General features: G+C 48.6%; 2 protein-coding genes across 3 annotated transcripts in view; one reads left to right on the forward strand and one right to left on the reverse strand.

Annotated features, from left to right (window-relative positions):
• Positions 1-205: 205 nt before the first annotated feature.
• Positions 206-11,730, forward strand: HTR6 (5-hydroxytryptamine receptor 6). Its single transcript, XM_019541502.1, has 3 exons — positions 206-1,067; positions 9,298-9,456; positions 10,415-11,730. Exons 1-3 carry the CDS (start codon positions 342-344, stop codon positions 10,838-10,840), a joined length of 1,311 nt encoding a protein of 436 aa, XP_019397047.1. The 5' UTR covers positions 206-341; the 3' UTR covers positions 10,841-11,730.
• Positions 11,731-12,965: 1,235 nt separating this feature from the next.
• TMCO4 (transmembrane and coiled-coil domains 4) overlaps positions 12,966-24,629 on the reverse strand; it is a 67,658-nt gene continuing 55,994 nt past the window's right edge. For both annotated transcript variants that reach the window (XM_019541501.1, XM_019541500.1), the window contains exon 14: positions 12,966-14,674. In XM_019541501.1, the coding sequence (XP_019397046.1) occupies positions 14,210-14,674 (465 nt within the window). In that variant the 3' untranslated portion in view covers positions 12,966-14,209. The remainder of the gene's footprint in view (positions 14,675-24,629) is intronic.

Below are 24,629 nucleotides of genomic sequence, written 5' to 3' on the forward strand. Positions count from 1 at the left end.
GAGCCAGGAGCCGCTGGCATCTGCTCCCACTGCTGGCCTCTCCCCACGGGAGTGACACACCATAGGGTTGCAGTGATGGGGAAACCTTTCTTCTGCTGATCCGCTCGTGAGAACGTCGCTCTGCCTTGACTGCCAGTGAGAGAGAGGGAGGAGGGAGAGGAGGAGGAGAGGGGGAGGGAGAGAAGAAAGGAGGACAGAGAGAGAGAAAGACAGACAGGGAAGGAGGGAAAAAGAAGGAGATGGCACTTTAAAAGCTGGCCCTGGCAATGATCACCAGAGCAGCCCCGAGGAACCTGCCGGTGCCCCCTCCTCAACCATCACCCAGCCAGTGAGCCTCCTCGATGGAAGAAGATTTTGGAAGCCCCAATGCCAGTGTGATTGGGGAGAGGTCTCTCCCTGGCGGGAGCAGCTGGGTGACCGCCTTCCTCTGCTTCATCATCCTGCTGACCGCCGTGGGGAACTTCCTGCTCATCCTGCTCATTTTCACGCAGCGCTCCCTGCGCAACACCTCCAACTACTTCTTGGTGTCCCTCTTCATGGCTGACCTCATGGTCGGCTTGGTGGTCATGCCGCCAGCCATGTTGAACCAGCTGTATGGCCGGTGGGTGCTGGAGGGCGAGTTCTGCTCCATCTGGTACGCCTTTGACATCATGTGCTGCAGCGCCTCCATCCTCAACCTGTGCGTCATCAGCCTGGACAGGTACCTGCTCATCATCTCCCCACTCAAGTACAAGCTGCGGATGACCTCTTGCAGGGCTGTCTGGCTCATCTTTGCGACCTGGACCTTAGCTGCCTTGGCCTCCTTCCTGCCCATCAAGATGGGGTGGCACGAGCTGGAGTTTGAGATCACACCACTCAACATCACCTCCCACATGGAAGAGGATCAGTGCAGGCTCCTGGTCAGCTTGCCTTTTGCCCTGATAGCCTCCTGCCTGACTTTCTTCCTCCCATCTGTGGCTATTTCCTTCACCTATTGCCGGATCCTCCTGGCAGCCAGGAAGCAAGCGGTGCAGGTGGCGTCCCTTACCACCACCGTGACCTCCACCTCAGACGATCCCACACAACAGGTAAAGAGGCTTGATGTGTGGGGGCATGATTTTCCTAGGTGCAGGCAGTGGAGTCTACTTGACCCACGATCCCTGCGGATCTCGGGCTCTGCCTTCCTAGGAAAGCTTGGGGCTCTTGCTATAGTATCCACAGTGGTGGGAACTGCAGGAGGTTGATGGCTTGCAGGCTCACTCAAGGGATGGACTCGCTCGGGCTAGTAGGAGCTGCACCTTGGCAGCAATGTTCCCTTGGACCGCCGGTAGTGGAGAAAGGGAAGCTGGTAGGGCGAGAGCCAGATGGTCTGGGCAGGAGAGGGACGGTCAGGACTGACCCACCTGCTGTCTGTCCTGCCGCAGCAGCCATTGCCAGTTCAGAAGCAGCGCTGAGGAGCAGAAGCCAGCAGCTGGAGCAGTTTCCTTAGCCGAGACAAGCCTGATTTCCCCCCTTAACTCTGCAAAGGCACTTATATCTCTAGAGTGGAAAGTTAGAGAGGCTGATTATGGTGCAAGCAGGAAGCTCAGGGAATAAAGAGTAACTTAAGGCTGTTGAGAGAGGAGGTGAAGGGGAAAAGCCAGGAAAATTCTCCCCTTTCCCTTTCCCTCTATCTGTTTCGGGGAAGGGGACAGGTCAATCTCCTCCTAGGAAAAATCTTTCCGCTCTACGCCTTTCCTACCCCCCTATTTCCAGGAGTTCAGCCCAGCAAGGGAAGACACCCATTGATTTGATGGCAGTTTGGGATCAGGCCCTAGCCCTTGGTCAGACCACCCCAGGCCTTTGAATAGTTGCCCTGCAGCTCTGCCTGTCCCCGGTGAATGATGCCCGGGTGCTCTGAAAGGAATCTGCAGACTGGTCAGGGGCAACCCGAGGAGAAAGCACCTCCTGAGAGTGGTGGGAAGGTGTTTGTTGCTGCTGCGGCATGGAGCGTGACTGCAGTGGTGTCAGGGGCTTCGGGGGTGCTCCCTGCCATCAGTCCTGGTGGGTGGAGGCTCCTTGCTGTCTTCTAAGTACACTGGGGTTTGTCAAGCTGAGGCAGCCTGGTCAAGGTTTCTTTCTGCAGCCCTGCCAGCCTTTGCTGTCCTCCTGACATACACACCCTTGGTGTTCGGGACTTGTGGCACCACTCGCTGCAATACTGATTTTCTGGTCATGGGAAAAGGGTAACGGAGAGGCAGGTGTCTGCTTCTGTCCCATGCTCTGCTACTGACTTGCTGAGAGACTCTGGCAAGTCACTTTCCTGCACTGCCCGTTCCCCACCCCTGTAAAATGGGGATGATGATAACCTGGTTTGCAGGGTTGTGCTGAGCCTTCACTGCTCCTGCTCTTCAGAGAGGAAGTGGTACGTAGACATAGGCTTTATTAAAGGCCACCTACTCCAGTCCAAATGCCTTTTGCGTTGTTGCTTCCCTGACATCTCTCTGCACTGCCCTGCTTTCCCAAGTGCCTGCAATAGGTCCCCATTGCCCCGTAGGGCCTGGAAGAGAAGAACTGCAAGAGCAGGTGAGGCACAGAACAGCATCTGCACCCCTGCTCACCTCTCCAGGCAGGAAAACTCAACAAAACTCCCTGGGGGAGCCTGATACTTTAGCGCCTGCACTGCAAAGTGCTGATGAGGGCTTGGTCCAGAAAGGTGCTGACTGCACTCCATTGCTTATGATGTGAGTTGGTAGGGCTCAGCGCTGCCTAGACCCAGCTGAGCACCTCACAGGATCAGACCCAAGCTGTAGTAATGAGACACTAAATGTGGGCTTTCTGCCTCCACCCTCATTAGCCTCATTACCACCAGCTGAGCACTATGTCTGGCCAAAGGACACAACCTCATTCGTTGTGCCTGAGGGCCTGGGCCCGAGAACAAGGCACCCTGGGGTAAGCAAGGTGTGAACTTATCACTGAGGAGCAGACAGGTGGTAACAGCCCAGGTGTTTTTACTCCATGGTAGGTGTGAGGCAGGTTGCCTTGCAAACCAAGTAGTGTACCTCATGCAAACTCATTCCTGTGTCCATAGCGTGAGAATTGTAACGAGGGGCAAATGACCCATATTTGACCATACGCATGTGTGTGTGTGCATCTATAATATGATGGAGCCTATGACGGTTGAGAAGACCAATGGGAATCCAGCACAAAAACGGGCAGCTCTTCCCTGCCACATCATGACTGCCCAGTGACCTGTCCCCAGTGCCCCAGGCATGACGGGATCTGGCCCAGCAGGCGATGCTGCACCTGTACCCGAAGCGGGCTCCAGAAGGAGTACGAGAAACGAAGGCCAGTGAGTCCCTCCCCAGTTCAGGGGAGGTGGGAAGAGGTGGAGGTTCCCCACACTTTGCTCTTGTCTCAAGAGCAGGGACTGCCCCTGTGCAGTGGGGCCCTTGGCTCAAATGCTTACTGTGTCTGGTCCTGAAAGACAAGGTACAGTTCATGGGGTATGGTGATGTCCTCCCTATTCATCATGGCCAAGTGAAGGATCCAAGCAGGATGGGATGTGGGTGAATCAGCCAACACTGGGTTGGGGGAACAGGGGCTAATGGACAAGGGTGAGAGAAGTTGGCCCTGATGCCATCTAGATTGAAACCACTATGGGGTGACCTGCACCTGCTCTGCTGGACCCAAACCTCCTTCACCACACTGACCAATGGCAAGCATTGGTTTGATTTTTATTAGTTGAAAGGGTCCTTAGGGAAGTAATGAAGATTTCTCTGTCCCCTTACACCAGTTTTATACTGGGGGAACTCTGTTGGATTTACTGGTGTAACTGAGCAAAAAGTCCCTCTACAGCCAGTTTGCCTCAATGTTTTTGGAAAAATGTCCTTGTCTGTGTGTATGCATGTGTAGATCCCCCTAGTTTCAGCTTCTTAGCTTCAGTGCTGGACTATTTATATCTAGGACTGAAGAAGGTACAGCTTCATTTCTAATGATTGAGACTTTAGAAATCAGGAAGAGGAAAAATGATCTGGAGGGCTTTAAAGACATTGTCCCAAGTCTCTCCCTCTCTCCTTCATGGAAACACACAGAGATTTGTACACTGGATTCATTGCAAATGTAATTGTTGCTGACTTCAGGCCTTTCCTGGCTCTCTGCTCTGGGCTGGATGTTTGGTTTCTCTCAGATATGAGTGAATTCTTTAATCTTTCTCCCCTTCATGATGATCAAAGTGTGTTGGGGTCGATGCATGGCATCCCAGGGCCTTCTAGGAATGACTGCACTCGTTAGAGAGACAAAAAAGAGAGGATAGTTTAATGGAAAATATCCATCATGAGCAGGGATCCTGATTTCCTCTGATTTAAAAAAAACCCCAATATTCAGTTAAAAAAAAAGTAACCCCACATCCACATTTTTCCATGATTAAAATGAAACACCACTATCTATATCTATATATTAACAGTGTTTCATTTAAAGCACAGAAAAATGTGGATGTGGGGTTACTCTTTCTAAACCCAAAAATTGGGGATTTTTTTTAAATCAGAGAAAACCAGGATCGCCAACCATGAACCTTGCAAATCTCTCTCCACTCTCTCTCTGGGCACCTTGAAACACCCTGCCCAGGAGGGTGTATTGCATGTCTACAGCACCTTGCACTTAAGGATCTCAAAGCACTTGATTAATTATATCTCCAAGACTCCTCAGGGATTGAGTATTCAAAATCCTCTGCTATAGATGGGGAAACAAAGGCACAGTGATTTGGTGACTACTGGGAATGGCACCCAAGGGCCCAACTGTCCTGAGATGGGGCAGTAGGGACTCTTTAGTCCTGGCCCCCCTTCTCCCAGTCCCCTGCTCGCATGGGACAGCTCCCTGAGGTTTCTGGGGCTGCAAAAGCAGGCCAGATTTCACTTGGAAACTGGGGGTGCCAAGGAGCTTTGCTGACCAGAAAGAGCCTTGCTCTCTCTCGCTCTCGCCCCCTTGCTTGTTCAGCTGTGGAGAAGGGAACAGCAGTCACAAAAATAACCGTGTGGAGGAGGAGAAGCTGTCACGCCCATTGTTAGGGAGCATGGAGCTTGATGCCGCTCTGCTTGGTGCGACTTGGTGGCAGGGAAGGGATAGGGAATGACAGCAGCCTCAAAGCACTGGAAACCACTTTCTTCCCCTTTTTAGAAAGAGCCTTCCCCGTTGCCATCTCCTGGGATCTGCGGGACATCAGCAGGCTGGAATTAGCCAGAAACAAGGTACCCGGTGCTTAAAAGCTGGATGAGGGCTAAAGGCAAGTGGGAACCACTTATCCAAAGCCCCCTGGGTTCTGCTGTGTGCCTTTAGTACATCCCACTCAGCCCTGGGCTGCAGTGGCAGGGCTGTTGCTGGGCTCTGTACTAGCACCACCCTATTTGTCTCTGTCAAGAAATCTAATTAACCTCTGAGCTGGGTTCATTAGTAGTTGCTGTGAGTAGGGACTGGATGGCCATGCATGCACCACATTTGTGACAGGTGCTGAATACTGAGATGAATAATATATCCTCAGGTCTGCCACTGAAATACAGTGTAAGAGAGATCTCCCTGCTCAGCCGCTTCCTGATGTCACAACCCTCGCTACCTTTCCTGCCTGGGGAACTTAATTCACCAACTTGTCTAAAAGGAATGCAATAGTCAAACTAGGACCTGTAACCGGGTAAGTGGAAGTAGCAAGAGGAACCCAGATGTGGCACTACATCCTCAGCAACACGTGTGTGTGAAAGGTCTCAGTGTCAAAGGAGGACTTTTGGCAGAATGAAGGTGCCAAAGTCTAGAACTGCAGCTGTGAACATCCGCCCTTAGCTGCTGCCCACCCCTGCGGGTGCCTGAACTCCAGCGGTCACAAGCTCCTGAAAGACTATTTCAAGCTGGACATAAGGAAAAGCTTCTTTACTGTCTGAACCCCCAAGGCCTGGAACAGATTCCCCCCAGTGGTGGTGAAGCACCTACTCTGGACACTTTCAAGAAACATCTGGATGCTTATCTTGCTGGGATCCTTTGACCCTAGCTGACTTGGGCGGGGGGGCTGGACTTGATGATCTTGTGAGGTTCCTTCCAGTCCTAATGTCTATGAAATCTATGAAACTCTACAGGTGCCTCCTGTTTGATAGGCATGTTCCCCAGGTGTCTTTTCACATGCCCAGATCTGCCCCACTCTTGAAGTGCCTGGGCAGCTCAGTGCCCCATGCAGGCCTAATCCAGAATCAAGGCAATCTTCTTTTCAGGATCCCTTAGTTCAGTAGGTGTCATCAGAGCTGGCTTACCACAGTACTGGGAGCAGGCTCCATACATGATGCAATGAGGGGCACTACTTGGTTTTAAAATGGGACAAGAGAAGAAGCTGCCTTCTCCCTTTATGCAGTAGCCTCGGGCCAGACTCCAAGAGAGGCCTACTTGAGGGGATTTGGAGTGTTGTCCAGCTTAAAATTTAGATGGGAACTGAAATGAAGAACACCTGGGTTAGACACTGAAGGGTCTCTTGGTCTAAGAGATGGTGATTCCTCACAAAGAGCATGCTGAGCAGGGAACGCTTTGGCCAGTGGGAAGTGTACTTGAGGTTATCATTCTCTCTCCCTGAGAGAGACACTATCCTGAAGTGTCTAGATGTTGGACTTCAAACATGCCACTGAGGCCTGGATGTTGACCACATGCCCGCTTAGCTCACCGCAATATAGTTTTGCTGAAAAGTGAAATATTCTTATCAGGCTTCCTCCCTCCTGCTGCAATGGCAGCTGTTCTGGTACATTCAGAGATCTGGGAAATTCGTAGCCTGAACAGACCTGGAGATGAATTGATGGGTAGATGGAATTGGTCAGCAGTGCAAAAATGGATGAGATTTATCACACAAATGGTGCCATCCCACACAATAGCTAGTCCTGTCCGTCTTCCTAATCACAAGCCTTTCTAATTGTGTGTGTGCACGCGTGCATGTGTGTGATATACTTCACACAGATGGGAAGAAAGCATGTGGAATGGAAGAGAATTTGAAATGCTAGAACATGACCCTGTTCGGAAATCTTATTCTGCCTCCAATATTTTGTCAGTTGCTTGCAATTACAGGCTGAATACCTCTTTTCTCCAAGTGAGTGGTTGAACCCCTGCATGTATTTTTATAACCAAAATGTGGCTGAATTTGGGTTCATTTATAATCAGTTTCTGCAGGCAAAAGTAATTGCTGCTAAGTCAAACAGATTTAATTCCTCAGTAATAGTCTCTATTGACCCTGGATCCCACAGGGAAAAGACAAACTTAATTGCCTTTAAATACCTTGACTTAATTTGTTGTTCCCTCCCTCTCTCTCACATAAAGAGCTGGGACTTGCTGACCCAGCCAACACACTTGTGGGAGGCGAGAAGTCATGTAGTTTAGGAAGACGAATGAGGAACAGGAACTAATATCAATGCTGGTGATTTTTCTGAGGCATCAAACTCCACCAGCAATCAGATTTAAAGGGCGAGATCAGCAGTTCCCAAATGGGGGTCTGCAACCCCAAATGGGGCTGCAACATCAGCAGATGGGGTTGCGGAGGTGGGTTGGGAGTGAGGGGCCATGCTGAGGAAATGGGGGTCATGCTAAGGAAAAGTTTGGGAAGCACATGGCTAGATCCTCCCTTTGCATAAATCACACAGCTAAAGAGCTGGCCCAGAATGGTTGTTGGAGCATGATCAGCAATTGCATGGACTGAACTTGGCCCGAAAAGCAGCTGGGGGTAGGGGTGGGCAGGAAGGAACAATCTTCAGCACCACGGAGAGCAGGGAGGCCACAGACTGGACCGGGGCATGTGACAGTTTGAAACCAAGGAGCCTGAAGCAGGTGCTTGGGGTTAGACTGTGTTCAAACTGCCTCACTGAGTGAAGGCCTGTTGCAACCCACCATCCTACTCCCAGTTAAACCAGTGGCACTAAAATGGGGCTTTCAGATGGGCCTGGCTGAGGGATGGGAGCTGGTCTCTTGCAGAAAGAATCGTGTCTTTGGTGCAGTGGAGCCGTCATTTGCATCCAGCCTCAACTCAACTGGAATAAAACGGCAGGCCAAAAAAAATGAGATGCAAAGCAGAAAGCCACCGGGGTGTTCCATTGATAATGGGAATATGTTTGTGGAAGGGAGGGCTGATCAGCAAGCTGTGGCTTATTTCATTAAGCCAGGATGCTGGCAAAATGATTAGTGACTGCTGAGCTAGACGGAAGCCACAGCCAGTCCTGGTGTTTGTGAACTGAAATATGTAGGACCCTGTTTTTAAAAAATGCAATGATGTGGCTGCACTGTGAGGCTAAGCTGCTTCTCGGTCAATTCTTCCAGAGAACAATTGATTTCCTTGGATTTCCACAGTAACAAGAGGTGCCCAATACCGAAGCCATTCTTTAGTGGGTAGAATTTTTCCTTTTCTCGGCGCTTCTAGTTTTAATCACAGCCTTCCCTGCCAGGCCAGTCTGGGGGGTCCTCCCTTCCTTCCCATGTACTCGTAACAGGGTACTTAGCAGGATCTGCAGATTCATTGGAATGACAGGCCGTTGCGGTGAGCGCGTCTGCTGTAGTGTTGAACTTGCAACCGCTGGGATGTCCACCCTACGTTGTAGCACCCTTGCCACCTCACCCCAATTTGGAGGGGAGGCGGGGAGGGTTCAGACAGCACATGCCACCTGCCCATTCTTTCATGTGTACTGGGATATCACGAGGCAGCTACATGCCTGGCACTTCTGGGTGGATGTGAATCCAAATCCTACCACTGCGTAACTGTGTGGGCTTGGGAAATTCCTGCCCCTGCTCCATGCCTCAGTTTCCCTGACAAGAAAAGGAGAGGGTCTAAGGGAAGTTCGGGGTACTGCACTGATGTCTGATTTGCCATTCAAGGCCTCTGTAGTATCTCTAGTGTTGGACAACATGCACCCACTGGCCCTGTGTTGGACAGCTTCATTCTGCCCAGTGCAAATCCCATTCAAGTGGTTGGCAGCTGTGGGCACTCAGCGTTTTTCAAACCTGGGGTCCTGCAAGGGAGGCACGAAACCCATGCTGTAGCACAGGGAACCATGCCTGCCTGCAGCCAGGACACCATGTTCCCTCTGTGTTGTGGCCTCCCTTCCAGGGGCCAATCAGGCTTGTGCTGACAGTCCGGCTGGGAGCTGCATTCTGCGGAGGCACCTTGTACTGTGTTGCTCACCATGGGAGTTGAGTCTGAGCCACGTCCCAGTGTATCCTCATCTCCCTGGGTAATTACCGAGGACAAGGCAGCAACGCTTGCTGGGGACTTCATTACATGGGTCCCTCCTGCTGTTGAGGCTTCCTTCTCACGCCGCTCCTCCTCCTCCTCCGCAGGTCTCCAGAGCCCAGAGCCAATCGGCGGCCACGAGCGAGAGCAGGAAATTTGCCAATAAGCACAGCAAGAAAGCCTTGAAGGCCAGCCTGACCCTGGGCATCCTGCTGGGCATGTTCTTCGTGGCCTGGCTCCCCTTCTTCGTGGCTAACATGGCACAAGTAAGTCCGGGCAGATTGTTTTCTAACCCTATCCATCACATGCGTCCCCCCCTTGAGCAAAGCCCCCGAGGAGCAGTGTGGATAAACACAAGTGCAATGTCTGTGGCTCCCGTATAACATCACTGGCCTCTCTGCCCTTCTCCTGAGCCCTTTCCCATCCCTGCCCACATGACATCTGGCTGGAAGGGCCCGTTTTTAAAAGGTGCTTTGAAGGCAGAGGGGAGTGAGACGCCTACACACAGAGCTCTCAGCTCCCCAGGGCAAAGACTGTCCTTTCTGCGAGGATGTCTGGGGCCATGCCTGGTGGAAGCCATGGCTGCTTGGCCAGGAGCTAGAACCAGGCAAAGCAGGACACACAACTGCTGCTCGTGGGCCTTCCTGAAGGCCATTTTAGCTTCTTGTACTGGCTCAATCCCACCCTCCCAGTGCAAGTCCTGCCTCTGTGCTGGGAACCTGCAGTGAGGTGAACATGCTGAGCCCCTCTCAAAGCCAAGCTCATTCCCCCTGCTGGGAGGGGGAAGAAGCACTGTTGCTCCCCGGGCATGGGGCTGATGGCTTTGCCAGTGCACTCCCACTTTTGTAGCTGCACCCAGTGAGGCAGCCCCTTCTGGAAAGGGAGCTTGGCCTCCCCTGGGCTCCTTGTCCTGTACTGATTCTCCCTGCAAGAAGCTGAGGAGTCCTGGATGCTTCCCCCACCCCTGCTGTGACGAACCCTGCCCCAGGCTGCTGCCTGCGTTTGCTTTTCCGTGGTCCCCCACAGGGACTTCCCTCCTTGGAGCACATGGAAAGGCCCAGAACTCCCTCCGCAAAGGCCAGAGTTGGGATGTGACTGTCCCAGGGGCAGCACAACCAAGCCCCAGAGCACAGAAAGCTTGGGGAAAGGTTGAGGCAGCCACAGGACTGTAAATGGCCTCAGTGACTTGGTCTAACCTCCGCTCTCTCCCCCCCACCCCCGCAGGCAGTATGTGACTGCGTCCCTGCCGGCTTCTTTGACGTGCTCACCTGGCTTGGTTACTGCAACAGCACCATGAACCCCATCATCTACCCGCTCTTCATGAGGGACTTCAAGAGAGCCATGGCTAAGTACCTGCCCTGCTGCCGGCGCTCATGGGAACGCAGGCCCAGTGCCATCTCCCTGTCCATGAGGAACTCCAACAGCGGGCAGCGGTTGGGGATGTCCCTCAAGAATGTCCTCACTTTGCAGGGCGAGACTGACTCTGTGGACTCGGTCATCCAAGTGAATGAGCACATCTTTCTGCCCACTTGCAAAGACCATCACTTGGAGTCCATCCCAGTCACGGGGGCCGATTCAGTCAACCTATTTGACTTGGACCACACAGACCAGGAGCTGCAGATCAATCAACTAAACACTCCCATGGATTGACCGAGGTGCTTGGATAGGAACAGAAGACGGCTGGGGAGAGCTTGTTATGGGGTCTCCCAATTGACAAACTAGCCATACGCTGCCTAACGGTACCTGCTGCCATAAGGTGGGGCCCCTGAGGACAAAGGCAGAGATGGAGGAGTAGGTGGTGCTGTGTGTGCGTGTGCATGTATGTGTATAGGTACAGGGACCTCTTGAACTAAAACGGGCTGTACGGACATCCCGCAGCATTGATTTACCATGATATATAGCCCCCTGCCACCCTGCAAACAAATCACTGGGTTCTTTGACAGCTTAGCTGCAGGAAGGGAAATGTATCTCCTCTTTGTGTGGAAGTCGCTAACCATTTCTTCATCTGTTACAGTTTGGGCTTGTTTAAAAAAGTGAAGCCACATTTTATTGCTGAATTGCTGGTCTCTCTGTACTCGCTTTCTCACTGGTGCTACTCCCTGCTCCTTATCTGTGAACCACAAAGCAGCCCAAGTGCTCTTAGAGGCTGAACTAGGCATGAAGTGCCTGGATATGATGCTTTTAGTATCTCTGAGTTAAAACAGTGGTGATATTTTCCCTTCTCTTGATCAGAATGTAGAATTTGAAATCAGCCCACAGCAAAAATGAAGAGGATGAGAAAAATGCTGAACTGGATCTAGCAGGCAAAGGAATCCAAGAAGAGCCCAGTGCTGCCTCCTGGCAGAGAGCAATCTCTGCTCCATGCCAGTCCTTTCATACTGGTACACAAGGTTTGAAGGATGTCTGGGAAACTCTGGGATGCTGGATTCTCTTGTTCTGTTCTGAAAGCCCAAGTAAAGGGGGCACTTTGAGGGTGAGCCTTTAAAGGGCAAAAGCCAGGCTGCTACTCTGACTCTGCAAGCCCCAGCTGCCAGATTAGTGCTGTGGCACTAGTACTAGTACCCTGCCTAGAAACATGCATTTTCACTTGCCAATTGCTGGTGAAGTCTGTGGGAGCTGCAAGGGGGCACATTTCTGCCTGGAGCAGAGGCCTAGACTAGATGATCCTGAGGTCCCTTCCAGCCCTCGTTTTCTGTGTTTCTATACTAAATACCTCAGTTTGCCCATCTGAAGGCAGGGACCACAGTGCTCACCTGCTTTCACAAAGCGCCTTGACATCCTTGGACTAACAGTGGGCAACTGTCTGCACAGTCTAACTGCTGTCATTGTGGAGGTTATTGTGATGAAGGGGGGTGCAGTTACAAATTCACGGGAAACAATTCAAAACATAATCTCAGTGTTTGTGCTCCCAGGTATGGGTGGACGGCACCGCTGTGTTCGGTGACATATCCTGGGAGAGGCATTTGCTCATCCTGTGACCACAGTCCGATTTCGGCAGCTGCATTCTGCTGATCTAAACTCCACCTGCAGTTTGAATCCAGGTGCAGAGATCCACTCTGCTGAGCTGGCTTTTGCCACACGAAACAGCTCCAGTGCTCCAACCACGGCAGACCTGCATTTGAGGTAGGGGTAGGGGACCATGACCTCCACAGAGAAGCTTAGGACTGTTGTTGGAACGGATGTCATGCTCAGCAGCACAGCAGGTCAAGTGCAGGGGGTGGGGAGAGCATCACACACGGCACAGAGGACAGCACACGCACATCTTCTGCCCAGTCTGAGAGTGCACAAACCAACATATGGTCGTATTAGCAAGCCTGGGGTGGGCGGTGTTTTGGAAAGAGAAAATACAGATTCATTTTGTTCCTCTTATTAAGGTCAAGTTAAAAGCCTTGGAGGGAAAGGGGATTTCTCGAAGGGAAATGCGAAGGACAGAAAAGAAAAGGACGGGTGCTTTGAGGCCTATTAAGTCACTGAAAAAACTTTGCCTTGTATGACAATTGTGAGACTTGGCCCTGGCTTCCCTACTTTTTATCCAAGGATCTCAACACACTTTGCAAAAGGCAACGAAGCTTCAAACCTGCCAGGGAACTGCTCAGTGTTATTCTCTCCATTGTACATACAATGCAGTCTGGAGAGTGTCTTAATTAAACCCTTACAGCCATGCATTGTCAGAGGATGAATCTGGGTATCCTCATCCCTGTCTCCCTATGACTCACCTTGGTGAATTGATGTGCACTGTGCATGTAGATCCAGCATTTAAAAAACCTGACAATGATACAAAACAAATTCACCCCTTTAATTCCCAAGTGACAAGCTGTTCTTCAAAGTTCCTGGTCCCCAAGATACTCTAATAATGCTGCCACAATCACTTGGTTTCCCCAAGTTTCACAACATGAAGCAGCATTTTCTTACCATGATCATGGCAGTAACCTCCGAGGACCTCAGCTAGTGCCAATCAGGACAACTCCATGATTTCTGTGGCTCTTGGCTGATCTACAGCAGCCGAGAACCTGACTCTGTCAGGTGAGAAGACAGTCACAGCAGCTCCGACAGCTTTGTCCCAGTGACACTCCACTTCTATGCTCCAGTTTCTATAACATCTTCTAAGCTGCAGTCAGTGTCCATCCTGCTCCACCTTCTGCAGTCCAGTGTAGAGAGACAGCACCTGGCCCAAGTGTTTTTGTCACTGTTAACACTAAGGTCAGTCTATTCCTGTCTGCCTGTCTTGCCAACATCTGCACAAAGAACAGATGGAAGAAGAAAACAAGGGGGTGGCACAGCAATGCCACCGTGGTCCCATAACCCTGAGCTAGCCCTAAGGCAGAAGAAGTTAATGCCAGAGTGCAACAACTCACATCCGAATCCCACTGGACTACTAATTCATGCAGGGGAGTAAGTAAACCAGATCTGAAGTGCTGAAGGAATAGATGTCAGCTTTCACGGGGGTTTTTCTCAGGTACGTTAGAGCAGTTTGGCTGTATTGCAGCAATGGCGCCAGCTGGGCTTTTCCATTCCAGCCTCTGAGCACTGTTGATGGTGCTTTCTACCCTGTAGTGTAAGGAGATGTGGCATAAGGAAGGTGAGAAGAAGCAATTCCAAAATGAAGAGCAGACCGGTGCTGCTGGACATGCTGGTGTTCCAGCCCAGCCGCTGGGAGTCTCCTGGTGTTGTAGGAGGCTGAGAGACACTGTGATCCTGCCAGAACATCCTCCCACTCTAACGCTCTCAAAAAGATCTCCAAATGGTTTCCACTGAAAACCAGTATTGCCCAGGGTTATTCAACGGTTCTAATGGCTCTTTAACCCAACAGCGCCAGACCTAAGGAAGTTACTAGCTGTGCCAGCAACCAGCTGCTCATGTTTTCTAGTAACTGCATTTAGTGCTCAGCCCAGGTGTGCACTGAAGACCCAGGTAGGTCAGGGCTGTCTTGCACCAAAGCACTAGGCAGGTGGTCACTGCGTCATGACCAGCAGACACAAAGGAAGGAGCAAGGGATTGTTCAGTGTTGATCTCTCAGATTCAGTCTAGACTTTGGTCTGCTGCCTGCCTCTTGATGTCATTATTGTTTGAATAGTCTGGGCTGTGGCAGGAGATTTCTCCCAGGACATGACTAGAAGAACCAGGGGAGCACAGGGAGCTGGCTGATAAAGGTTTGTCGCTTGGGCTTTGGTCTCTGCTGGTATCTGATGAGACTGGCGATTCGGAAGCCTTGGGGTGTGTAAGGGGAGAGTTTCTGCCACTCGGGCACAGTCCATCACTAGCTATGGGCTCCCAGGACCAGTGGTCAGACTTGATGGCACCATCTTCTACCACTCTGCTGTTCTCTCCCTGGGTCTCATTGTCTGTTGGCTCCTGTCTTTTCTTGCCCTGGCTGTAGAAGAGGCTGGTGCTCCCCATCTCCTCCAGGCGACACTCCTTGGTTTTAATGCCCACAGCCTTCAGGATAGTGTTCATTTGCTTCATGTAGTCCAGGTGCCCGCTGACCTGCAAAGAACAACCACGGCCTGTTAGTATGAAAAACCCAAGTGGAATGCAGTTAAGCCCCGTGCATGGAGAGCAGAGGCAGCCGGGAGGACCTGCCTCAGCCCTAGAAAGCAGGGAGAACTCGATCTGAAAACACTGAAATGACTGAGGTGCAGAGATGGGAGTCAGGAGGGCTGGGTTGCTGTCTGACCCAGGGTAAGACATCCCTTCTCTGTGCCTCAGTTTCCTCAGCTGTACAATGCAGACAGCTGTTTCTATGAGAAGGACTGTTGAGGGACTCAATTCCTGCTTATGAGGGCTTGTAGCTGGAAGCTGTTCCCTGGCACCAGTGAGATACTGCTTTAAGAGTGAACTGAGCCTGCAGATGCAGAATACATCTGGCAGGGCTATCAAATTTGTGATGCTACCTGTTAACGAGCTACGCTCCTCTGATTGGCATATCAGACCCCCCCCTCAAATACATACAAGAGAGGAAAACAACCAGACTATTTAAACAGCTCTTTCCAATCACTTTTAAGAAGGCCAAGGGAACTCCAGCCCTCAGGTCAGATGGAACCAGCTGCCTTTTCAGGCCAAGCTGCAGCAGCTGCTGAATGAGACTTTTCAAGCAGCTATGCTCCTCCAAATATCCTTTCCTATTCTACTTGCAGCTGTGTGTAAGGATGCACCTGTGAACACAAAACATGTACAACAGACCCACCAGCAGGCTTCTCTTGGCAGGAGAGTGCCGTTAAACTCAAAGCTAATTCTGCGGCCCATGCTTCAGCAAGCACAGAGGATGTTAGCAAAGATTAAAGGGCATGATTCTGCACCCTAAGGCTATCTGGTGTCTCCACTGTCCAAGAGTTTGCTCACAGCACACACTGACCTCAGCTGGGAATCCCTGAAGCATGAGGGTTGACATGCATATGGCGAACAGTGGTTTGAGATCTGCTGAGAGGTTTGTCTCGCTAGTATTGTCAGGCAGGGAGTCTCCTGACTAACTCTGTGCCAAAGGGGAGTACGCCGGGGACACCCAGCTGTCACAGCATTGTGTTTCTCCACCCTGGACTCAGGTAACTGCTGCCACCTCCACATTTCTCACCCAGAGATCTCATGCTGTCCCCCTTGCTCTGTTCCCTTGTGCTGTCTGAAATGTCTGGTGCCTGCTGCAGTAGGAGGCAGGCACTCTTCAAAGGCCATTGCAGCAAAACTCCCTCACCATGGCTCAGCTTCAGACTTGTTTATTAGCAATTAGTGTGTTGCCTACAGTTAAAAGCCAGGGAAAGGTCTTAGTCACTGTTCAGCTAGAGATCCCCCCTATGCTCCGGTAAGCACAAAAAAGTCTTGCTGCAGATCCCAGTCTAGACTCCCCTCTCCAAAGCTGCTAGGTCCTGTATTCTCCAGCTTGGTCTCTGCTTCTGAGACCCCCTCCTTCCCTGGCAGAGCAGTATCTGCTTTTTTGAGTATCCTTTCCTAGGCTTATTCAGCAACATTGTGAACAACTGCTAGCAGTAAAACTCATTTTCCTCTTCTAACGGTCCTTGCCGAACTGCTGGCATTTGAATGAACAAATCATGATGGCTCCTAGCAACCAGAAGGGCCTTGACAGAGCTCTCAGACGGTAAATCACACTCACGTCCAACCATGAACATGCAAACCATGAACTCACCACATTACCTAACATCCTCCCCTCCCTGCAAGGGGGAACTCCTTCTAGAATAGCTTTAAGTCCCTCCAAAGGGGATGAAGTTTGGGCTAAAGATCTGGCAAGATGACTAATCCCCAAGGCACAAAAGCAGTTCAGAGTTCCTTCATGTAAAGGCAAAATTCAAGCCCACTGGCCATTTGCATAAAGCAGCTTTTGAGTGGTAACATTTGGATGCACTTAGAACTTGGAGCAAAGTGAAGCATTTAATCAGCACATTAGTAACGCGATATTCAGCTTTAATCAGCCCAGATGGCTCAACAGCCTTTTTATATTTTGAACAGATCAGTACTTTAATTAAAATAACCATCAAAGGCCTAATGGACTGATGATTCTGATGTTTACATTGTTCTCAAGAGAAGCATGAATCCTTCCTTAGTCAGTATGGGGCTCTTAGGAGGCAGTGGAGAGAAACTTGGTAGAGAGCTGGGTTAAGTGGATGGGAACAGGTCAGTAATGGACCTAATGACAAAAAAAAAAGGTGCATGAAGTTTGCTGTTCTGCTCTAGCTTCTTCCGGAGAAGCTCTCTCTTTAATAATAGCTGTGATTCCCCCAACCCAAGATGTGCACGAGCGATCCATAAAACAAGTCCCGAAACCGCTCTGACTGCAGAGCTGACTCCGTCGGGCCCGTGAACTCTTCCTGCTGCCCACCTAGGCCACGGCTCCAGCCACACCACAGGGAGGTTCCCAGAGGAATGGGCTGAAACCTGGAACGTGATTTGATATTTTCACGTTCATATTCCAAATGGGAATAAAACCAAATATTTCCACCCCGTCGCACGTGGTGTGGGATTTCCAGATAGTTTGGTTTTTTTCAAAACGTGGTCAGCTCAGAAATTGGGTTTTCGACCTGTTGTTTGTACATGAGGTCAGCAGGAGTTGCCAAGCCATACTGTGTCATGTGTTACCGCCACCAATGTGTCATACCATGGCATCATGCTCAAAATGCCCTTTTATATTATTTAATTTTTGGATCATTTCACGGAGCTGGTACTTGGTAGAGACTATAACAGCTCATTCTCGTTTCTAGAGCAAAAGCATCTAGTGCGTATGTTGTAAGAGATCAGCCTGACACTTTAACCAAGAAAAGAAGACAAACATTCTGTTTAATAATTAGAGGAGCATCTGTTCTCCATAGTCTTGGGTTAGCCGGGAATCATTTTTCTTGGCTCTGGCAAACAGTTGCTTCTTCACTGAGTACACAAGATGTTTTATCTGTACTAACCAGCAGTTGCTTTTGATTTTTTTAAAAATAATAAAGTATTACTAGAATATTTTGAAAATTCAGACATGGCTTGACATATGACAGGTCACATTTTTCATTGCTGTTATCACGAGGCAATGCACAACTCTGAAAAAGTAAAAGCCCACAGCAGCTTTAAACAAAAACTTCATCTTGAAATAATTTTTGTGGGCTTTTCCCAAAACAAAATCTACATGAATTTGGGGGTTTACCATTTCAGAAATGTTTGCAGGCTATTTCATCAAAATGAATACAACTGCATGAAAAAGAAAATGTTTAGGTAAAATGCCTTTTTCTAAAAAAGTAACGGTTTCAGTTACAACACTCCTGCTTCAGATGCCTTCAGCAGTGACCCAGAGGCAAAGACTAAGGGCTGAGACACCCCGGTGACAAGGACGCCGTTCATATCATTCCCGGAATAGTCTTAAAAGCTTTATAAAAAAATCAAACAAATAAACTGGGGATAAACCTCCCCCCCAAACCAAATCAACCAACTACAAACTCTCCGGTGATATGCTGAGATCTCACCTACTCATCTCTTAATGCAACTCAGACAGAGGTCTAAGGGGACACCAATCCAGACTGGAATATGGTTCTTAACACCAGTATTAATGAACCGCCCTATCTCCACAACCCCATGTGACATACGTGATTATTACCACGCTCATTTTACCTGTTGAGAACCGGGGCACAGAAAGATCCAAACGAGAAATTCTAAAAGCACGCTAAGGAAGTGTTACAGATTAATGTATAGCAACCACTCCAAAACTGTCCTATGGAGACTTTCACTCTAATCTACCTGTGGGCTGTTCTGCTTACAGTATTTTTAAGGAGCTTCTCATTGTGTTATCCAGCTACTAGTTAGAAAGAAGCTCCTTTCAAAAGTGGCCTTAAAAGGGCCAGATTTTCGTAAGTCCTCAACACTCAAAAGTTCTCAGCGAGTGTGATGGAGAAAGTCTCTTTTCCCAGCACTACCATCTATAGGAGCCTCCACTCCTCCAAAAGTTCCTGCCCAGGCATATGCATCGAAAGTCTGGGTGGCCCTCATGCACGCACCATGATCCAGGAGGATCGACAGTTGCCACGATCGATCGGAGATGTTAGGCACTGAGCTCTTTTGAAATTTGCCTTCTTCAGTTAGTTGCCTAAATGGGAGTTGAGTTCTTCCCCACCGTCCAGCTCTCCTAAGTACCATCAAAAATACTCTTTCATTCTTGCCCAAGGCAACTCACTTCCCCTACTCCAAAGGGGAAAAAAAACAAGAGAGAGAACTTTGAGGACACATCAGACTCCCTTCAAAATGAATCAGGAGATGGATTTCAATTCAATTCAAACTCATTATGAAGATACACTTGAATTCATTCCAGTGGGGTAATCTAGAAAGCCACATGGCAGCATACCCTGAACATCAAATGTAGATGATGGCAGGACTGTCTGTACAGATCACACTCAGTATGTCCTGGCACCTTTCTAAAAGCTTTCTGAAACTGTTCCAGAATATGGCTGGTACAGCACTGAAGCCCCAGTCAAAGGCTAAAACTCCAGATTTAATCAAAAACCTTAAATCACTAATGGAGATGCCCTCAAAATGTACCAAGTCCTCTCCATAACATCTTCATCCACCCACGAGTCCAAGAACAAATGAATGCAAGTGCTCTGCAGTTTGCTAGGACAAGCAAGTCTGACAGACTTTGACTGAGAGACCAAAGAGATAATCAGGAGGAAACATGAGGCATTTCCAGTCTGTATCTTATTTCCGTCCTTCTTCGGTAGTGTTAATGGTACCAGAGTTCAAACTGCAGCGCAGGAGAACGGATGAGAAATGAACCTGTCAAGTAAAGTCCAATAAAAGTAAATATACCAACTGATGTGTCTCCACAATATATTAGATACAAAACCATTTTTCCAGTGTATCTTTTCACATCTGCAAGTTATTGCATGTCGCTTTGCTTCTGAGCTAACGAAGTGGATTCGTTCCTGGGGTAACTCCACTGAAGCTAAAATAATGTTTAAGTTGGGGATGAATTTGTCCCAGTATATTTCTGTGGAACTAACATCAATAATAAAAGGGAAGCAGACAGAGGGAAATGGATTCTATCCCTCGTATATTCATTTATGGTGCCATTACAGAAAGATGGGGATTGATTTTATTTGGGCAACGTCCAACTTCTGCCAGTGTCATCAAGGGATTAAACAGCCCTGTTAAATCTGCGGGTGAACCTTTGAATGAAAAACCTTCCAGTCCTTATTTCCAGGTCCAACTGCTGCCTCTGTATTTCCTGGCCCTCTTATGGAACCAAAAATGTGAATGTGCTATTAAAGATCAGATTGGGGGTCCTGACTCATGCAGCTCCCACTGGCTTTGGTAAGAACAGAGCAAAAGGAGTGAATAATCATTAAGCACCAGATTGCGACACGAATAATCCTCCCAGCGCATCCCGGCATGCAGTGGGAACAAACCTTCTCTGCCACCTGCTAGAAGGATACAGAACACACAACCCACTGTAGCCATTGCCAGCTCAGCCTACGCCTACTTCTTTTCAGGGGTTGGTGCAAAACTTGCTCTGTGTTTGGCCCATTTGTATAGTAAACCATAAGGCTTTGTGACTTTAGCAACAAGGGCCTCATTCAAAAACCCAATGACTCTGGATAAGGCCCCTGGAGAAAAAGATCGTCTTGAAGGCTACGTGCCTCTGTGAAGTCTGATTTGAAACTGGAGAAGGCTGTCAAGGGTTTTGCAAAGCTGACAAATATCAGATCGTGCAGAGCTCACTAGGAGGCAGGACTCTTTTCCTGAACCACCAGGCGATGCCATGAAGTTGAGTGCAGAGCTGCCGGTCAAACTGCCAGCAAAAAAGCAGTGGGGACTGCTTGAAAGAAACAATGATTTGAGGCAAATCTCTCTGCCATCATAGTAGTAAAATGTAGCTGGTTCCAGGTCCTGATGGCCTGTTCTTTTCGCAATTCGATCAATCAAGTTAAATTCTTGACAGTTTCTCCTCATCTTTGGCACAACGAGCACTTTTAAACTGGCTGAAACATCTACACTCACAAGGAGGCCTTTTCTGGGTGTTTAAAGAAACTGGAATAAGCCGAAATAAAAACATCCACTTAACTGTTTGTCACAGGAGAGCACAGAAGCACTGCAGGAGAAATGATGGCATAAACATGGGCTTTGCTGTATTTTTCTTGTGGCAAGAAAAGAAAACTAAATGGACCAGATTCACCAGCCTGCTTGGGTGATTCTGGCCTGTTAAAGCAGGTTTTACAGTTATTCCACACTGTGCAGTGGCACAAAGCAGCTGGTTCTTCCATTGACTCTGCCCTGCTATCCCATAACAAGCAGCAGAAAGATCTCCGCAGGACTGTAACTGTAGAGCAAAGTTTGGGTAGCTACCTACCTCCCCTGTGCACCACAGGACAATTTAAAAGGAGCAATTTTGGTACGCTTTTCCAATCAATTCCTCCAAGCATGTCCAAAATGTCCTTGAAAAGACCCAGCCATGCCTATTAAATTCAGATTGAGCTCTTTGTGTTTCAGTTCAATAAATGTTTCTGGTTATGGTCATAAAAACACAAGTTTAATTTGCAGGACCTTTTCAAACAATCCCAAACGCTGTCCCAAGGTCTGAAATCAACCACACTGTGGGGGGATCTGTGTAAAGACAAGATGGGCCATATGTCCTGGATGCTGCTGCCTGGCTGAATGGCAGCTGTTCCAGGTGGAGGTGAGTAGAGGATACCGATTCGTGCGTCTGAAAAGTGATGATAACAGAATCAGTCTGCAGTTATACGGCTTTCTGCATTAGTTGCAGACTGGGCCTGTTCTTACAGCTCCACTCAACTGACTTTACATGGAGGTTTTTTTTTCCCCACCCAGCTCTGGGAAGAGACAAATAAAACACTAATGTGTGCACAAGACAGGATCCTTGAGCAGAGATCAGCCTTTCACACCAAAGAAAGATACAGATACAGCTTTCCTTAAAGGTTTTGAGCTATAGGAATGCAAAGCATGTCTTTCGATTGCCTGCAGGCTCAGGTAGACGCTTGAGAGGGTGTATGATGGAGGTAGGGAAATGAGCTAAGAGGAAGGAGACCTTGGTTTAATTTGTGAGTGTGAAAGGGCCATACAGGATTTCTTCCAGCTGAGGGTCTAGTTGGGGAAGGGGTGAATCTCCATGAGAAGAGGAGAAGGGAGCTGGGGTTTTTTTAGCCCAATACTGCCTGGTGAAGGAGGAGTATCTGATGCTGTAGGACTCTGCTCATCTCAGATTTTCTTACAATCAAGTAAAAGCTGCCTGGGCACTAGCTGAAGTGTAAACGCTCTGCTCCTGATCAGCTGACTTCAACAGGAGCTGCACCAAGGACACTGGTAGGTGCAGGTTCAAGCTCTAACAGACCAGAAACCCAGCACATGGGACTGGCACAGGTGTTTTCTTTGCTGATCAGTGTAATTTGAAAGCACTCAGACAGAAGGTCCCTTGGTCTCCCAGCTAAGTGCACACAGAGAGAAGAAAGGGCAGAGCAGCTGGGTTGTGATCAGTTCCTCCTGCTTTGGTTGATGAGGGATCTGCTGGATCTGGTGAGGATTACAGCGCGGTAGCAGAAGTGCACAGCTCTGGCAACGACGCTGCAGGCACTCTCTGCAGTTTGCAGGACACCAGGTCACTTGTATGATTGAAAATGTCATCTCTTTGATTTTCTTCCTGCTTGTAACACCCAGGGAGCAACTTCATCATGCAGGAAAAAAATACCCCAGGAGCTAAAATTACAGGCCAGGGCTGCCTTGCTTTGGCAGGTGGCAAGTCACTGTCTTGGAGGAGTTGCAATTACGTGCTTGGCTTTGTTTCTTTCAAACAAACACCGTCTATGACAATTAAGAACAATGACTTTGTGTGGGGATGGGAGGAGTTAATTAGGGGAATTGCAGCTTTTGGAGTCGGAGAATCTGTGCATCTTATTAGAAAGCTGCTTTCATTTCACAGGTGCTCCAAATACTGTGCACACAAAGACAATGCTAATATGCAAGCATCTCAAGAGTTCGGACACCGAGATAAGCCCCTTTTCTCATTGCTGGCCCATCTATTTAGGTTACACTTAGTTATAAAAGCATCAGTGAAATTTTTTGTTCATGAAAACAGCTGAATTAGCAACTCTGGAGTCTGAGGCCAGTCTGCCAGGTTTCTGTGGATAGCAACAAATGACAAGAGAAAGCACAAAGGTATTCCCAACATCTCTCTTCTAAATTCCTCCAGCCAGTCATCATCAGTGCCATCTCAGGACACATGCAATTCTGCTCTTCCAAGAGGCAGTGCGTGGCTGGCTGTAGGCTTTCAAAGTGATGCCAGCTTGTCTGTCACTAAAAAGAATTAGTCTCTGTTAAATTGGCAAGGCTACTCTGGCCATGAAGTTGTTTCTGCCTGCTGCCTGAGGGTGTTAAGTACCCCGGGCAAAGCGGGAACACAACAACCTTTTTGGACTCAAGGCATCCTGTGTTAGCTTCGAGGAACCCCTTGGAAAATGCCAGATCTTAGTTTTCACTTTCTTTTTCATTTAAAAAAAATATATATCTAGTGCAAGTCTGCTGTTGCAAAGAACTCAGAAACAGCACAGCAGGTCAGAATGGTTTTAATATAATGGATTCGTACTTGAAATCTGTGTTCATCTTCTGAGCTATGTTAGCACACCTAACAATACTAAAATGACATGGTTTGCATGCTCTTCTTGTTGAGAATCACTGGAAGAGAGGCTATTTAGTCTTTTCCAGGACATGGTCAGGCCCTGGGCTTTGGACCTTCACATCCAAAAGACCCAGGACGGGATTAGGAAGAGCAATACAAGGATGCACTTGAGATGAATTAGTGGAGCTGCAGTAGTGGAAAATTCAAAGTTAGGGGAGTCGGGACTGAAGCGCACTGGCAGAGCATTCTGTTAAATACTGAGGAGTTTCTATCAGTGACTTCATCGTTGTGGTTGACTTCACTAAGAGTTAAAATCCTTTTTTTGGCATGAAAGCAAGTACTGATCACATGAATGACACGTTCTTAGGACGCGGGGAAAAACAGAAAGGCAATCTGTTCAAGACATCAGGAGCTGGAGTGAGTTTTAAATGGACCAAAACGTGGCAACAGAGATACACTCTTAAATTTCTACAGTTCAGAAGTTTAAGAAGAATTTATAAAAACTCTCACCTGTGGGGGGTTTATGGGGTTAGTGTTTTAAAAGCATATATATTTGCAAAGCTAATAGCAGTATTTCTTGCTAATATTTCTATTCCTGCTACAAAATCTGACAGAATAAAGATTAAGGGACTGCATTCATCCATAGCATACTTTCAGGTAAAGCCAACTGAGCTACGTTTCTGACTGAAGCCCTCACACAGATATAAATTCCTAGGAGTGAAATAAATCATTCAGTCTGTATCCCCCCCCTCTCCTTCCCCATTTAAAAACGGACTGAATTTAGGTTAAAAAAAACCCTCTTTTAATTACAGTGCAATCATCTTTCAACCAAGGCTTGCTGAGTAAATCATTCTTACCATGGAGGTGCTAATTGAAGGGCATTAGTTCCAGACCCACCTCAGGTGCAATTCAAAGCATTACGCCATAAAGACTGTTAGAAAGGACACAGCACGGTCCAGGTACCAGAGGCTTTTAACTCTCCCATGTTTGGCTGGGATGAGCAACAGGCTGGATGTCCCTTGGCAAATATCATGTACCTTTGCATGTTTAGGTCTGCAGTGTGAAAGGGAGGCACTCATTGCCCTCCAAAAGAAAGACTAGATCTTTAAAAAAAAAAAAGGGGGGGGTTCCCCTTTGTGTTTCAACAATAGAATTACCTATCCCACCTACCCACTGATTCTGTCCTGCAAGCAGGTAAACCTGACTTCCTTTTGTCCCAGGTTTCTAATTTGTGCGAGCCTTGATTTAACAGATTCAAGTAGACTAAGTGAGAGGTGAATCTAGCCCAGGGATAACTGGCTTTAATGCTTGCTATCTGCCAGTGCCTCGCAGCAGGATTAC

This window comes from Crocodylus porosus, unplaced genomic scaffold (genome assembly GCF_001723895.1).
Source record: "Crocodylus porosus isolate Cpor-Errol unplaced genomic scaffold, CroPor_comp1, whole genome shotgun sequence".
Taxonomy (NCBI): Eukaryota; Metazoa; Chordata; order Crocodylia; family Crocodylidae; genus Crocodylus; species Crocodylus porosus.

Excerpts from the sequence above, each read along its gene's own strand:
- HTR6 (XM_019541502.1), top strand. The coding sequence starts at position 342 with ATGGAAGAAGATTTTGGAAGCCCCAATGCCAGTGTGATTGGGGAGAGG. Across the intron at positions 1,068-9,297 it reads CAGACGATCCCACACAACAG|GTCTCCAGAGCCCAGAGCCA; the intron begins GTAAAGAGGCTT and ends CCTCCTCCGCAG. Across the intron at positions 9,457-10,414 it reads TCGTGGCTAACATGGCACAA|GCAGTATGTGACTGCGTCCC; the intron begins GTAAGTCCGGGC and ends CCACCCCCGCAG.